At 37.1% G+C, this 17,310-nt stretch overlaps 1 protein-coding gene across 1 annotated transcript; it reads left to right on the top strand.

Annotated features, from left to right (window-relative positions):
• Positions 1 to 6,714: 6,714 nt before the first annotated feature.
• On the top strand, positions 6,715 to 17,310 carry LOC589559 (oxidoreductase NAD-binding domain-containing protein 1). Its single transcript, XM_003729135.3, has 7 exons — positions 6,715 to 6,866; positions 7,973 to 8,045; positions 9,126 to 9,232; positions 10,568 to 10,709; positions 14,510 to 14,755; positions 15,712 to 15,805; positions 16,936 to 17,310. Exons 1-7 carry the CDS (start codon positions 6,784 to 6,786, stop codon positions 17,097 to 17,099), a joined length of 909 nt encoding a protein of 302 aa, XP_003729183.2. The 5' UTR covers positions 6,715 to 6,783; the 3' UTR covers positions 17,100 to 17,310.

The following is a 17,310-nucleotide window of genomic DNA, read 5'->3' as shown; positions in this document are numbered from 1 at the left end:
GACCTTGTAAGATGAGGTGAGTTTATAATTACTGTTTCCAATTTATTATTCAAAAGAAGAAGAAATAAAAAATAATTAACTGATCAAAGCATTTGCAGCATTAATACTATTCCAGTATTAGTTGCAATTACGGTTCTACACTGTCTTAACGGTGCCTTCTCTCCACTCCGCTGAAAATATTCCTGCCAGAGCGTGCACATGATACTCCAATTGGACAAGATGGATGACAAATTGTTTTAAATGATTTTACCAGCTCAAGAATAAATGATTTGTATGATCAGCTATCGCGTGACTGGATGATATGAAAAGTGGTAGTATAATCTATTCATGTAATTGTATTAGCCTTTTATCAACAATACCTGCTATCACTTTTTGTCTAACCCCCCCCCCCCCCCTCGCCATTAGGGCAGGAGGTACTGTAGTTACGTCCTTAAGAAACTGAATCCAGAACACCTTAGACAATCGTCTTCAAGATTACAAGTCATAAAAGAATTAACACGTTATGAATAACAGGAATATCTACACGGAGTGCAAGTTCTCGTGGCAGATTTGTTATAAGTATCTCCATTGTTACAGGGGTTCCCCATCAACGGGAGAAGGTCGGCTCTGTTGATAGTTGAGAAATATGTATAAAGATATCGTAGTCGTGTTGATAATTTACCGAGCTATGTACTACAATGCTCGGAGTTCAAATCCATGCCACATAACACTATTGTCCTTTGGGAAGACACCAATCTTCATTTGTGTATCTCCAACACAGTGAAAAACTGAATCCAGAAAACCTTAGACAATCGTTTTCAAGATTAAATAAGCCGCGTTCAGACGGGGTTTTACTAGTCGGCTTAAGTTAATCCCTGCAGCAGACCAAACTGCGATTCACCTCTTAAACTTAGGGCAGGGCACATGTGGGGTGTGTAGTCGAGTGGTTTAGGCACTTGACTGGATATTCGAAGGTTGTGATTTCAAGCCCTGATCCGACATTATAGTGTCCTTTGGTAAGACATTAATATACTTTTGTCACTCTTTGTCCGGATGTTAAATGGGTTCCAGTAGAAAGGAATTCATGCAATTCTATATAAAGCACCTATAATCGTTGGTCACGCTCCATCAGCCGAGTGATATTGGAGGATATGAGCGCTGTGAAACAAACTATATTCTATACTTCATCTAAAAAAAACGAAAAAGTCTCCCAAACGATGTATATCAAAATAATCATTGGCAATTTTCATTCCTATGTATTAGTTGACACCAAACAATCTGATGCTTTTGCAATAAACATTTTGGAGACTTTGCGAGCAGTCCACCTTTTTTGAGACTTGCGGTATATCTTAGATTCACATACCCATTTAATCTCTCGACTTGATCTCTTTCTACATACCCCTCTCCCTCACTCACAATCACACCCACATCCTATCTTCCCCATTCTTAGATTGTCTGATAAAAAACAAAACAAAATCTATTGGTTTAATCATTCTATTTCATTTCCAGAATCAATCTCGCAGCTTACTTCTTCAATAATAAGCTGTACAAGTATTCACTCTACTCCTTGTTCTCTTTCTCTCTCTCTCTCTCTCTCTCTCTCTCTCTCTCATATTGACTTTTTGATATTTGTTGTATTGCTGTGATTATCCAGAATCAATTTTGCAGCCTACTGCTTCAATGCTAAGCTGTACAAGTATTCCCTTTACCAGTACAAAAGAGCTTTCGAGGTCTTCAAGGTTTATCTCAGTCCCCTTCATCCGAAATCACAGGAGGCTCGGCAATGCCAAAAAGAGCTAAGACCATTCACTTTGGTGAAACGAACTTCTTTCCGTGCTGACGTCAGAGACGTTGTTGCATTTCAATTGGCCATTCTGCCGGGGACGTTACATGCATTCAGTAAATGCTCGTTTTTGTTTTACTTCTATGTTTATCGAATGAATTTAAATTAATTTTGGACAAAGTGAAATAAGACAATACGATAAAAGGAGGTATTAGAATTACATATCTGATTGACACACGTCTATAAAAACCCAATTAAACACACACACACACATACTAACGCACACACCCACACACACACGCCCGCCTTTTCTCCTAGCATTCATGGAAAAAAGGGTCCAAACTACATTTCAAACTATACGTAACACAGACGAATAATGCCTGTTAACAGCATTTTATTAGTAGAACAGGTACATGTGCTTTCGAACTTCACAAACAGAAACGAATAGTAGCTGTTTAAATAGCCTTTGATATTATATGCTTTTAAATTCACAACTAGATATGTATAATTTCAAAAGTGAAGCAGTTTTTCTGGCAAAAATGTGCGTTCAACAGAGTGAACAGAGGCAGCATTAATTATATACAATCATTAATATATTTTTCCATCTTCCTTCTCCCGTATACTTTTTCTTTGTTTCATTTTCCTTCTTTTCTTATGTCCTTCTACTCAGCGAATGATAATTGTGCAGTTTGAGGGTTCAAAATTAGCAAATTGAAAAAGAGTTGGCTAAATTGTGCTGAAAATCATATTCAGTGGGACTATACAGTGCGTCCCAGAAAAAACGAAACCGAGAATTATCGATGTTTTATCATAACTTAATCACATTTATAATTGATAAATGACACATATTTGGAAAACTTAGATCCTCCTCTTTCATTAATTTTGATGCAACTCATATGATGCATATTTCACGCATAAATGATTAAAATGAATTTGAAGAGAGGAAACAAAAAAAATCATTTGGCGGACGGTAACTGAATTTCAAGGAAATTTCAAGTTGGGGGGGGGGGGGGGGGGGGGGGGGGTAAGAGGACTTTTTTTTTTTTTGGTCCCGAAATTTGAAAATTTGACCGATCGACATTCCGTTTCGTTGGGGGAGGGGGTAAGGTCATCTTTTTTAGGTCATCCAATAGGATTTTTTTTTTTTTTTTAATTACAAAAAAAATCCACACACAAATTTTTTTTTTTTTAATCCAAAAATCAAAAGGGGGAGGGGAGGGGGAGGGGAGGGGGAGGGGGTTTACCCCCCCCCCCTGCGTACCCGCCTGCTCTGATCGTCTAACCCAAACTGTGCAACAATAGGTTGCCTGGGGTATGATAAATCCCCAATATTCATCACTCAGATATTATGATGTATAAATTACTTAGACCTTAATCCTAACTTCATACATTTCGTCATAATACTTCATAGCCTGATCAGTACATCTAATGACGTCAGTCGAACTTCGTCACGTGATGGCATCTTGCTTGCCGGAAGAAATTCGTTGCTCCTGATAGCTCTGTCGTAAAAGTACACCATCTTCTCTACGATGTGGTCCGCAGGAACCATCCAACTCTTCGTCACTTCGGAAGACCCATCCCACTTCAAGAGCGATTCGTCGTAAGGCAGCCCGGCCGCTCGGCAGATCTTCGGTAGTATTTCGGCTGGATTCGTCAACAGCTCGTCGCTGTCGACTACGATGGATTCGGCGTCTAGATTTTCGTTGACATACTTCCACAGAGGAGGCGAGTTGGCTCAGTCGGTAAAGCGTATGCCTGTCGAACCAGGGTTCGACTCCCACCGAGGCGGATGACTGAAGTCTGCGTTGTGTGTTAACGTGCGCCTTCCCTTGTTCATAGACGCAGGTTATGTCAAGTGGCAAACATTCCGTCCCTCGGATAGGACGTTAAATGGAGGCCCCGTGTACAGGAGAGTCACCACCCTTGCATGTTAAGAACCCATTGCACTTTTCGTATAAGAGTAGGGGGAAACCCCGGTGTAATGGTCCACCTGCACACCCCAATCAGGCCGAGTATACGGCATCTGCAAGAATCTTCAGTATTGAAGGAGGCAGATTATCTTGAAGAAAAAGAAGAAGATGTCATAAAGATCTTTATGCACTGGTCCACCTCCTGCGTGACCGAAGTAGTATATAGCACGGTGGTATTAATTATTATGAACATAGTAACCATGATCACACTATTAATGAGGCAGAGTAAGGGGGAAAGAGACAAAATAGTATAGACGCGGAGTAAGAGAGGAGCTAGAGTAAAGAGAGCTAGAGAGGGGGATAGAAAGGGAAGAGAGAGAGAGAAAAGAGGGGGAGAGAGAGAGAGAAGGGGGAGAGAGAGAGAGAGAGAGAGAGGGGGAAGGAGAGAGAACGATAGACGCGGAGAGTGAGAGAGTGGGAGATATGAATTGATATCAAATTGCTTTTATATGTTTCTCAAAACTTGATGTATTCCAAAACAAAAGAATACATTAGAAATTAAAAAAATAGATATAGTAAAAAAAAAATTAAAAAAATAAAATACATCAAAAATAAATATTTGAAAATCGCATCCAATTTGTATAAATTATCATTATTAATTACATAAAAATAACTATTTTGTGTAAGAAAGAAGTTTCATATGAATAATGAGGTTCAAAATTTAAAAAAAATCAAAAAATGATTCTAGATCCCTGTATATTTCCAGATTTTATATTCATGAATGTGTAATTTGCGTATTCATAATTTATGCAGATTAACCTATGCATCTTCAAATATCATAAATATAATGAATCCTCATGAATTTGAGATGAAAAAACATTTATTCAATACATTTTTAAGATTCTTCACAAGTCTACAGACTAATATGTAGAGTTTTCTGTAAAATGCATAAAATTAGCATTTTGCATACCTAATTAAGCTATAACGACAAAAATGTGCATATTAGGAAAAAAACTAATTATACCATCTTGTTCCTTACGTAAATATCTACAAACCTGCAGATTTCCGTGTTCATCGGACATTCAACGGCCGAGATCACAGGGGGGGGGGGGGGTGCTCAAAATAGCCCAGTACAGTAAGGGTTAATATTATTATGATAAAGATGATGATGATGATGATGATGATGATGATGATGATGATGGCAGAGGTGGCGCTCCCATGGGAGCACAGTGCCCCCACTTTTTCAAATACCCCAAAAGTGCCCTTTTTTTACATAGGAAGAGTACCCATTTTACTTTGAAAAGTGCCCCTATTATTTTTTAACCTATAATAAGTGCCCCTTTTATTTTGACACGTGCACCTTCTCCTTCCATTTTCCTTTGCAAAAAGTGTCCATTTTTCATTCTCATAAGTGCCCTTTTTAATCCCTAGTAAGTGCCCCTTGTTAGGTACGAGAAGTGCTCCTTTTCACTTATGATAAGTGCCCCCTTCACCTCTGATAAACTTTGAGAGGTGCCCCATTTACTTTGACAAGTGCCCCTTCTCCTTTGTAAGAAGTCTCCCTTCCCCTTTTGAATAACTACCCCTTTTAACTCCGATAAGCGCACCTTTTATTTCCACATTTGCCCCTTTCCTTTATAATAAGTACCATTTTTCCTTAAGTGCCCCATTAAAAAAAAGCTCCTTCCCCCCTTTTCACCTATGAAAAGTGTCCATTTTCATTATCATGTAGTACATCTTTTCATATCTAGTCAGTGCCCCTTTTCATGTCTGATATTTATCATTTTAACAATGAGACTTAGATCCCTTTCTAATAAGGGATCTATCCCCTTTTCATAAATGCCCCATTTCCGTCGACAAAATGCCCATTTACTATTCTCATAAGTGCATCATTTTCACCTCTGCCTGATTACCCTTTGTAGTTTGACACTTGCTCCTCCTTTTTTCTAATAGGTATCATACCCCCCCCCCCCTCAGTGTTATTTAGGGTACGCGTATGCATGTTCCCTCCCTCCCTCCTTTTGAAAACACCCCCTAAGTCCGGTGTGTAAAGTTAATACGGGCCGGATTTTTGTGTACTACGAGCCGGACTTTGGTGCATGAAAATTACACTTTACCGGACATTTTAGGAACACGCTTGCGGTCCCTCCGACCCCGGAGTGGGGGGGGGGGGTGTCTTATCCCGTTCGATAAGTTTCCCCTAATTCCTCTCATCATCAAACGTGTCCCTAATTTAAAGCGATTAAGAGCAATTCCTCCAAAGCTCGCTCGCTGCACTCACTTGCATTTGATAATAATTATGTTACTTATCAAAGGTCTTTTCAGTCTTCCGTTATGAGAATGCGCTTATAACCCTATCAGGATTGTTTTTCCCCTCCTCTTTATAAGATGTTGTTTTTCGCACTCCGACCTCACAAATGTTTCCTCGCTAGCTTTGCTCGCTAGCAAATGAATATTCAGACCATCACACCCTACCTTATGTATAAAGTGAAACAAAATTGAAAGCATCCCAGAAAATGTAATCGCTATAATAGGGGTATATAACAATGTCTAAAAAATAGTATATTTTCGCTTTGAGATTTCCCTTTTCTCTACAGAAAGTGCCCTTTTTTGTTGGTGCCCCCCCCCCCCCCCCACAAGTCCCCCCCGCCGCGCCCCTGGATGATGATGTTGATGATGCTGGTGATGGTGTTGAGTTTGGTGTTGAGGATGATGAACGCATGTGTACGACTGTGTGTGCGCGTGTGTGTGTTTTTTACAGTTATGAAAAACAAGATGTAGAAAATATTCTTATATTCAGGTCATGTTTCACATTATTGTAATTTAATTCGTGTAAAATTAGTTTTAACAGTAATACTTGTAAAAAATAAATAAATAAAAAGATAAATATATAAAAATAATAGTAGTATATGTTATTAATTAGCATGCCAGATTATAAATAAAGACCTATTTAAAAGAATATTTATGAATCAAACTGTTGTTTTTCCCCATAACATCTTAAATAAGGCCAAGTTGCGTAAGCACACAAATGAGTTTCGGAAATCCGACCGGGTGTGTGGATTTGTTACGTGACGAAATAAACGACGGCTTATAAAGCAGATAAATAAGGAAATGTTCCCAATTTTCACACCCAGATGCATGCAGTTATCTGCTGTTGGAAAGACCTTAATTACTAGGACCTCTTCTTTTCTTTGGTGAGTATATAGCAGTAAGAATCGCTTTCGAAAACTGTTCGGGCGTAATTATAAAGATCCTGCAGCTGCAGCTGCAGCTCCCGTGCTCTCGCCGGGCTAGTACCCGCTGCAAAGATAGGTAGCAGCCGCTGACGGAACATCGTCCAGTACCAGTGCAGTACATCATAGACTGCATCATAACAACATGTATTATAGGCAGTATACCTACCACTTCTTTTATTACAAAAAAACAGGATTAGGATTTATTTCCAGACTTTTTCTTCTTCTTCTTCTTCATCTTCTCCTTCTCCTTCTCCTTCTCCTTCTTCTCGGCTTCATATTCTCATCCTCCTTATCTTCGTCTTCTTCTTCTCCTCTTCTTTGACTGTCTTTCTATCTTACTTCTTAGTTCCTCTTCTTCTCTTCTACGTCTTCTTCTTCTCTTCTATCTTACTTCTTAGTTCCTCTTCTTCTCTTCTATCTTACTTCTTAGTTCCTCTTCTTCTTCTTCTTTTCATCGATCAACTTAATTAGGCCTAGATATAGATTCTATCTAGGCCTAGAGTCTAGTCTAGTCTAGAATTATGATTATTATTTTTATTAGGCCTTTACTTTAGACTTGAGTCTGAGAGTAGACCTCTAGTCTAGTCCTATATAAAATCTAAATTTATTATTATTAATGATAATAATTATTAATAGATCTATCATTATTTATATTATTATTACTAGAATTGTTACTCTTATTGTTACTCATTTATTAATGTTACAGAACAATGTATAGACTACAGTACAGTAGAATCGTTCTTGGATATTTTTTTATCATCTTTAATATTACTATTCCCATTATCATCTTCCTCATCATAGTCAAGAGCCTTACATTACCAGACTTCTGAAACAAATGTTGCTTGACACGATCTGGATCGGTTCATGGACTGTACATTAATACATGTGTTAGAGGTAGAAAGTCTTCAAGGAACTCCTGTGAAGCAGCGACAAAACTGAAACAAAATAGCATTGAGCATTGATATTTAAGATTATGCACAAATTTCACACATACTGTACATGTATGGTATAAAAAGTACCGTTTCGATGCTTGTATGTAATTACTGCTTTTCAAATATTTCTAGGGTTTACAGTTCAGCTATTGTGAGAACAATGAGTGACCATATGGACAAGACGGCTCAAAGCTTCAGGGAACCAGTGAGTAACTCCTGAACCAATTTCACTCTTTTTTTTGTTATGGTTGTGCTGTTCTGTGTTTGGACAGAGATAACCTCTTTTTTTTTCTCTCTCTCTCTAGGCCTGTCATCATCAGCTCAAGATTGCCAAATATCCCGCTATTTCAATTATCCCGATCGCAAACAATCCAGCTAATTTGTGTCTTCATTAGCCCGCAGTTGCAATTAGCGGGATATTTGGTCGGGATAATCATCCTAAGATATCTTGTGCTAGTTTGCAAAACATCCCGCTATTTGTCTGGTGCGTTTTCACCAGCCTGAAGACTCGCACTATGCGGGATTGCTGAACAAAATATGTCAAGCTAATTTCTCAAGCTCGAGTTACGAGCTAATGAGGACGCGATTTGTAACTTTGGGCTTATTTGCCAAATCAGGAATAGCAGGTTATTTGGCAATCTCGAGCTGATGAAGACATACCTTCTGTGAGCTGCGCTGTGAAATGTGACTTCATTCCATGGAGATGAGAATGATTTCAGTATCAAACAATTAAAATGAATAATTTTCTCCCCCCCCCCCCATCATTAGTGATTCTGAATGGAAAGATCTGCCCTCCTTCCCTACCGACACTCCTGTCACTTGCATTTTGCCACCAAAAAGAAACTGAGTTGTTTCATTCATCATTTTGTTCCCATCCCCATGCCCCCAATATCTAGTGTTATAGAATTTATGATTTACCCCTCCCCCCCCCCCTCCAACATTTCTGTCCTTGTCTCAGGTCACTGGCATACTTTGTAAATTCTCCATTTAAAAAAATTGAATTTGATTAAAATAGAAATAGGCCAAAGTGCTTAGGGACATCGTATATGTACATGTAGATGTATTAAGCACTATATAAAAGCAGAATATTATTATTATTATCAGTCAAAATGTTAGAAACATTCTCAAAATACAACCATTTTGATTTAGCCAATCATTGATATTAAAAAATCCTCTTTCATGTTTTGTATCATATTCAATTACAAAGTTTGTCTATTATTATTTTATTATTATTATTATTTATTGTGTTTTGCTAACTGAATCATGCTATTTACTTCTTTTTCAGGGTATATGCGAAGCAGAAGTAGCGGCCATCAGTCAGGCATCCGAGACGGTCAAGGCACTAACGCTCAAGGTCGATGACCCCACATTCACTTTCAAGGCTGGCCAATGGTGAGAAATGCTTATTGATGATGTGCTCTCTGTAAGTCTTCATTGTGAGAAGATAAAATTTCTGTGTAACACCTAATGGGTAGCCCTTATGATCAGTGGCGTCACTTCATAGTCAAAGTGGTATTGTACGAGCGTTAGCAGAGACAAAATTGACCCTTATTTACAGACCTTCAACAACAGTTTCCACTAAATATTACACTTTTTGGGGCCAACACAGGTACAAATTCAAATAGGCCCTAAATGTTACTCTATTTTGGGCTTATCAAAACAACTTCACAAATAGAACTCTTCCGTTTCACTCATTGAATTTACCTTTTTTATATTTTTCTTTTTGATTTGAGGGTTCATCTTTTAAACATATTACCCTTTGTGGGACCTTCTTGTTCTGCAAATAAAAAGCACCCTTCAAATCTAGGAACACTGAAAAGTTCACCAACATCTGCCAAAGTTATGCCTTTTCTCATGATAATTTTAACTATCATACCTAGGCTACACAAAGCTAATATGAAGTTGAACCACCGGGCCCTTACGAGGGTTGATGTTGATTCTGTCATGGAAAAGAACTAAAATAATTCAATGAACTAGGTTTATAGTATTATTTCAGAAAAGTTCTGAAAAGAAAGAATATGTGCTCAATGTTTGAGACTACATGTATACTCTGTTGTTCATTTGTATTCAGTACTCTGTTCTTCGCTGTGCTCATACAATGTATGAACTACCCCCTCATGGTCTTACCGCATAATGTTATTTAAAATCTTCATGATATAAAGATTCACAGCATTTATGTGTCTCTGTATTTCTGGTCCAAATTGTTAAATTGGATACAAAATTTACAAATGCCATTTTTTATGGAAGAGAACTGAATTTGAACCTTTCATCATGTTGCCAATTTAAAGATCTTATACACTGTAGGCATCGTTTTGCAATGTTTCCAGTATTACTAATCTGAGATGCATGGCCCTACATCTTATCACTATCTGTGATATGGTGTAATATTGAAGCCCTACAAAAATTGCGCTTCAAAATTATCATGAAGTGCCTCAAAAAAGTAAAAATCTTTGAGTGACCAATTTTACCAAACGCATTTCCCCAAATAGTTTTATAAAAACCGTTGGGAAAACGGTTTTTGAAGATTTGATTTCCAATCATAAAAATCTCGATAATCAGACAGGCAATCGGCTTGTAAAATTCATGGGATATCCTGACTGACCTAAAGGTTTATAATTATATGAATGCAGCATGAGGTAAATCCAGAATTCCGTTTAGAATCTGAGGCAAAGATATCCAATCCTTTAAAGCTTACCAGTATTTTCTTTTTAAAATTCCTGCATCTAGGGTTGACTTTTTCATTGAGGGTATAGATATCTTCACTGGGTATTCCATGTACTCCAGTCCTACCCAGCTCAAAGAGACACACACAATAGACTTGGCTGTTAAACTCAGTGACTACGCTCCCACTATATGGGTGCATAATCAGGTAAATCAACACCTAGATATGATTTAAAAGCCAGGGGGTTTGTGCTAATAAGGCAACAGCGAATGCATAATTATCTGCAGCACAGATTCTTTTTGGCACTGAACAACAATCGAGGTGGTTGAGCCAAGCCAAAATCAGCTTTTAAATAGCTTTTTTTAAAACTTGCATGGCAATTCTTTCCTTTAATATTTTATTGTATACTACCGTACCTATATACATGTAGGTGGTAGTCTATGACCCAGAGAGAATTCAGACCCTGTGTTGCAACCAGCCTGGTTGCAAATAAGAAGTGTACAGGATAGTGAAGTTGAAGGGAGTGTGTCATGATGAGACAAGCGTCTTTTCCGTGGCCCTACCCGGGGTCAATCGGGTATAATAAGACTGGACGACCCAACTGCGGCATTCACGTGCGTGCAACATAGTCGAAACGGAAGCGTGAGGAGAACTTTGGTCTGTTTTGCGAACGCTAGCGCGCGCTGACCCAGTTAATCAAGTCCATTCGTTTACGTGCAGTTGTCCAAAAGAAGACGATGGCGTTAACCAGTATTTGCCATGATACACTCCCTTTAAGATAAGATCATGTGTGTGGGGAAGATGAATATCTATCTGCAGTTAGCTCAAAGAACATTAAAGAGAAGATTGAGTTATGGGGAGAGATGAAAATCAAACATAATTTGTGAGCGTTTTCATTGTTATTTATGCAAGTTTGAAGAACATGAGAGAAAAAATGTCCCCTGACAAGCATGGCTCTCCAAATGCCTTATATTCTAAATATGAAAATGTGGGCCTCATTTTTATGCCACATCTTTGTGTAGTCCCATATCTTTCTGTGTACAGTACTTGTTACTTTTACCAAGACTGGGCCAAATTTCTTATCATTTTGATGATTCAAGAACCTTGCAGTACACAGCAATACTTACAGTACATGTGCTACATGATCAACTTTTTCTGATCGATTCCACACCGTTTCTTTCACAATGTAATCGCTTGACCAGAACTCAACTTTATCTTTAATACCCTTTGATTCTTAGCACATGTTCTTTAAGTATGCATGCAATCTAAACAGCCGACAGGAAAAGAAAACACTTAAAGCATTTATAAGCAAAGGCGTAAGGGAATGCATGTTATTACTGATAGCTATGAGATGTATGCATGGGTTTGGTTATTCAGGCTAGGGTTTCACCATACGGTACGACATCAGTGGCAATAGGCATCATATTTTTATTTGCTTTTACTTTTTTCTCACTCACAACACTGTTTACTATTGCAACCTTGTCTTCATACCGTACTTGCAAACAAAATCAGTTCACTGCAATAACAAGGTTCTAACTTCATTAAGCTTGAAAAAAAATTAATTTGTTGAAATAACTTAATAACCATTAACCAATTGACCATGTTTATTGAACTTCATTTTGTTTTATTATTTTAGATGCTGCGATGATGAATGTGTATTCTTGCAAATAATGCTTTTTAGGTTCTGTATTGCCAATTTGGGAGATACAGCTCCTTTTTTTTGCATGGACTAAGCACCAAAGGGTTCACATTGAAATGAATCAATATAAATGAATACATATTGAATTATTGGTCTTTACATTTCACTTCCAATTTTCCTGTTGCATTCAGATCAAGGAGGTGTCCTAAAGCCTTTTTTAAAGTACCTAAAATGTTTTGCTTCAATTTCTTTGATTTACATGAATTTATTTAAATGCAAGCAACTCTGCACTTAGAACTCTAAAATGACCTGCATAAATTTTGCTTCCTTAAATCATGAAACAAAAACATGCTTTAAAAATTGCTTCTTTTTTTTCCTGAATAACCTTTTGTTTTCTTTTTTTCTGATAAATTTATTTTGTTAAAACAGCATTGTACTGGTTATTTATGTTCAACAGATGAATACTTTACCATTATCTGTACCATTATTATCCTCCATTTCTTTTTCTTTTTGTGTCATGACCCAAAATTGTATTTTGTTATTATATGTATTTACATGTATCTGTTTTGTTTAAACAGGGCAGCCATCTCAGTAGTAATACTGTTTTCCTGAAAGGCCCTGTACAAATTAAAGCTTACAAATTCAGAGGAAATCAAACAAAATTGAAATACAAAACATATCATGATTTTTTTATTTTGTTTTATTTTTTTTTATATATCCTGATATAAACATGAAAAATAGATAGTTTTCCAGCTTATACAATATAATTTTAGTAAATAAATATTAATTAATTTACATATTTGTAATTTAAGTATACTTCACCAGTCGCTAACATATTAAAACCCTTTCTTTTCTCCCAAACTATGCTCTAATAATGCATAATTACTCCTTGTTTTCATCTCCATTGTTTTCTAAGGTGGGTACGACCATACCATTTGCCATCAACTTGTATTAACTTTGATTTTGCTCATTTGCAACAAATTTCATCTGCTTTTAATTGCTATGTCCATTTTGAAAATGTGCAGAGCAATCTAACAGACATTTAAAAATCATATTTTAAATCACTAAACCATGATGATTTCATCTTTACTTTCATTCATCTTTCTTTTGAAATCTACCAGGGTTGATATTTTCATGCCAGGGGTCACTACAGTGGGTGGGTTTTCAATGAGCTCAGCACCAAGACCCTTACGTGAAAAGGGCCATGTGGGACTGGCAGTGAAATACAGTGCACATCCCCCTGCCCACTGGGTCCATAAACAGGTAATTTTCCCAACAATTTAGATTAGGATTTAGATGCACATTTATAAATGTCAACCACTGGGGAAAACTGTTTACCTATACATGTACTGTACATGTATATTCTGTTCAAATGTACGGTAGGTAAGTTATTCCCCATTAGAAAGAAATGGAGGGGGGCACTTTTTAAATTATGAATAAGTGTTGTGGTCCAGTGGATAAGTCGTCAGACTGTAGATCACAGGGTCCGTGGTTCGAGTCCTCCAACAGCACTGATGTCCTTTGGCAAGACATTATTCTACATTTGCCATTCTCCACCCAGATGTGAAATGGGTACCGGTAGGAAGGAATTCCTTGAATGCTGTGAGCACCGAAATCGTAGCCTAGCAGAGCTGGGGTAGCATTGGAGCGCCTTGCATTGTGGATATCGCTATATAAATATCCAATATTATTATATATTAGGTAGGGATACATTTACAGTACATCTAATGTCTCTTTATTTTTCTTATTCTTTTCCATTTCATGCAACATTTTCCAGTAATTAAAAAGGAACTTAAAAAGGGAATTTAGAAAAATAAAATTCAAACAAATGAATGCATCTCTTGCTTTTCTAACTATTTTATTTTGATCATATTTCATTGTACATGGTGTTAAAATGGGAACCCTGCAAATACGCTAACAAACTAAACACATCATGCAATTAGAGGCATGTTTCATGCTTCAGCTGGACTAATATACATGTGTGCAAATTGCATTCTGACTATAGAGATATAATTATATGTAACAGGTCAGTTAAATAATTTGTATCGAGGCACTTAATAAAGATGTATGCATTAAATTTGGTTACATTATGATAATGGCCTATTTGCTAGCTTACCATTGAATAACAATCACTTGTAACGGGTCAACGGAATAACTCGTATTGAGGCACTTCACAGAGATGTACGCATTGAATTTGGTTACATTACATAATTTTCTATTGCATATCTGACTATTAAATAATTTGTATTGAGGCACTTTACAAAGATGAATTTTGATTACATTAGTAAGTTTTTCTATTGCATTTCTGTCATTTTGCTCATGATTCATTTCATGAGACATTGACCTCATCCTCATTTTGTTGTTCCAGTGTGTCGTAGGGTCAAAGGTCAAGGTCAGAGCAGGAGGTGACAAACTCGTCTTTGACCCTCAACCTGGTGACCCCTCATGGAACGTTCTACTCATCTCAGGGGGGATCGGTATCAATCCCCTCATGTCGTTAATGCATCATGCAGCAGACCTGCATGATCAGAGGAAGGGGAACCCCGAGGGATACACCCCGGGCAAAATGGAACTGCTCTTCAGTGCTTCCTCCAAGAGTGAGCTCATATTCAAGGTTTGTATGATTAAATATTGTTATCATTAAAGCTCCTCTAAAGTGTTGGGAGCCCCAAAATTTCATTTAAATTGTATCATAATGTGAAAGAGAATACCTGTTCATAACAACCTCTTTTTTTTTGTTTTCTCTTGAACGATGCTTCTCTTGTGTTTTGAAAACTTGTATTCAGAGGTCCCTTGTGTATAAAGATCCATGTCTATAACTCCATTGGGTGGTTTTTCTGTACTGGTAGTTATAGGCCCGAATTCACAAAGGAGGTTTAATTTGACCCATGGTTTAAATCTTCATTTACATACCCATTGTCTAAACTGAGCCAAAATAAGCGGGACACAGTCAGAGGTCCAATATTAGACGCGCGCAACACAAGGTACACTTATTTTTGCGCTAATTTTTAAACCATGGGTTATGTGAATGATGGTTTAAACCATGGTTAATGTTAAACCTTACACTACCCATTCACTCTCGCTTTTTATTCAAAATATTGTTGTTAGCTTATGAATGTTTTTATGATTTTGCGCCTCCTTATTTGATAGAGATGTTAACATTGTACACACCTTCTAAAAATCTTTGTTCTAATAAGAAAAAAATTGTTTGTTATTCCACCAATGATGACCAGGTCATATGGTGAACGCAGCTTCGCTCACACTGCCTCAACTTTATGGAACAATCTCCCGGAACATCTAAAAAACATTGACTGCATTGTTAAGTTTAAGATTGCTTTAAAGACGCACTTATTTAACATTTAATTCATCCATTTTGTCTGTTACCCAGTACATCTTGTCTTTGTATTCTCTTGTGTTTTTCTCTAGAGCACTTAGGGACATGTTTTATTACTATGTGTTATGCACTATACAAGAACGGTTAATTATTAACCTCCTTTGTGAATTCGGGCCATAATGTTTAGGTGTTGTAATCAATAATTGCTTTGACAAATTCTTTTCATTTGTTTACAGGACACCATTGATGACTTGACATCGAAGCATTCTCCAAACATCGCTGCTAAGTTTTTTGTGACCAAAGCGTCGGCTGAAGATTCATCAATATCAAGTAAGCCCAAGTCTGTAATCGATAGAAGTATTCTTTTACACATGTATGCTGTAACGTATGCTGTAAGATGAGAACTTTTGCACAAACCTGTTTGTTAATTTTGGGAGAGATGCAGATTTGCAAAAGTTTCATTCAGGGAAAAGGATAACACAATAACACAAAACAAGGACATTTGCAATTCGCAAAAGTTTCTCGCCATGATTTTTTTTGTTAATAATAAATATTTAAAAACAATTTATGGAAGTTTATGGTTCCACATCGTGCACAGTAGACCTTTTTTTACTAATTTTATGCTTACTTCTTGTAAAAAGGTTTCCCTTGACAACTCAAAATCTTTCCAGAGACCTTCCAGACATAGCAACAGTTATGTGTGCAAAGTGGATTTCATGTATAGAGATGCCATTATTTACAGCCGTTGAATTCAATAGTTAGTAACCTGGGATTCTAAAAGAAACATGCATGAATTAAAATACATTAGTAAAAAGTTCTATGAACATACGTTTAAAAAAGTGGTTAAACAAAGTTAAAATATAATCACTATTAATTCTGTAGAATTGTGTGGTACAGTGGCATATCTAGAAGGGTACATTGGATGTATACGTCCTCTGACAACCCCCATGGTATACGTGTCTTCTCTCCATTTCTTTCAACCATCATTTCATGCATGTGACATGTTTTTTCAGGCTCTGTTTCAAATCCTTGATTTACGACTGTATCCTAGAGTAATTGATTGGGATTTGAAGGGAAATTGGATGTTTTATCTCGTTAATCTCTCTATTAAAACAAGTATTCATGGTCCTTCACTCCTGCACTCCTTTCTCTTCTCTCTCTCTATATACCGTATATATAACCCGCTCTCTCTCTCCCCACTCTCTCTCTCTCTCCCCACACTCTCTCTCTCTTTAATCTTTTACAAGATATGTACCAGCTACCCTTGAAATAAGAGAAACTTTGAAAATGCTCCCGTTCAAATTTAACTAGAATACAGATGTTGAAATTTGTAGCTTGTAAAATGTAAAGGATCATGTTTTCAGTGCTTTTACAGTATTCACAGTGTATTAATGGGCTTTGGAAAAAATAATTAAACTCAATCATTATATTCCTTCCTATATTGTTATGTCCTCATACAGATCGAAGGATAGACGCTAGTGACATCAAGGCAGCTATAGAGAGGTTAGGAGGTCCTCTGAGATGCTTCGTCTGTGGTCCTCCTACTATGATAGCTGACATGGAGGGGTTGCTAAGCAACGCGGGTATCCCTCCATCAGATATCTTCTGTGAGAAGTGGTGGTAACGGGAGTTGATTATCGATGCATTGATTGGAATGGTCATGAGAATGATGATCTTTATTCCAAAAAGATATAAATAGATCAGGCATTTACTAAAAAAAGTTTGTGGCATAACTTTTAAAGCCTGTCTGTACTAGTCTGGCCAGGAGGGATTAGACCACCCAGTAAGATCACTGACCGGTGGCTATCTCATTAACTCAGCTCTCAATTAACATA

This window comes from Strongylocentrotus purpuratus, unplaced genomic scaffold (assembly GCF_000002235.5).
Source record: "Strongylocentrotus purpuratus isolate Spur 01 unplaced genomic scaffold, Spur_5.0 spur5_contig_835, whole genome shotgun sequence".
Taxonomy (NCBI): Eukaryota; Metazoa; Echinodermata; class Echinoidea; order Camarodonta; family Strongylocentrotidae; genus Strongylocentrotus; species Strongylocentrotus purpuratus.
The sequence above is the reverse complement of the archived record's forward strand: the minus strand, read 5'-3'. Positions and strand labels throughout refer to the sequence as shown.

Excerpts from the sequence above, each read along its gene's own strand:
- LOC589559 (XM_003729135.3), top strand. The coding sequence starts at position 6,784 with ATGTTCCCAATTTTCACACCCAGATGCATGCAGTTATCTGCTGTTGGA. Across the intron at positions 6,867-7,972 it reads AGGACCTCTTCTTTTCTTTG|GGTTTACAGTTCAGCTATTG; the intron begins GTGAGTATATAG and ends AAATATTTCTAG. Across the intron at positions 8,046-9,125 it reads CTCAAAGCTTCAGGGAACCA|GGTATATGCGAAGCAGAAGT; the intron begins GTGAGTAACTCC and ends CTTCTTTTTCAG.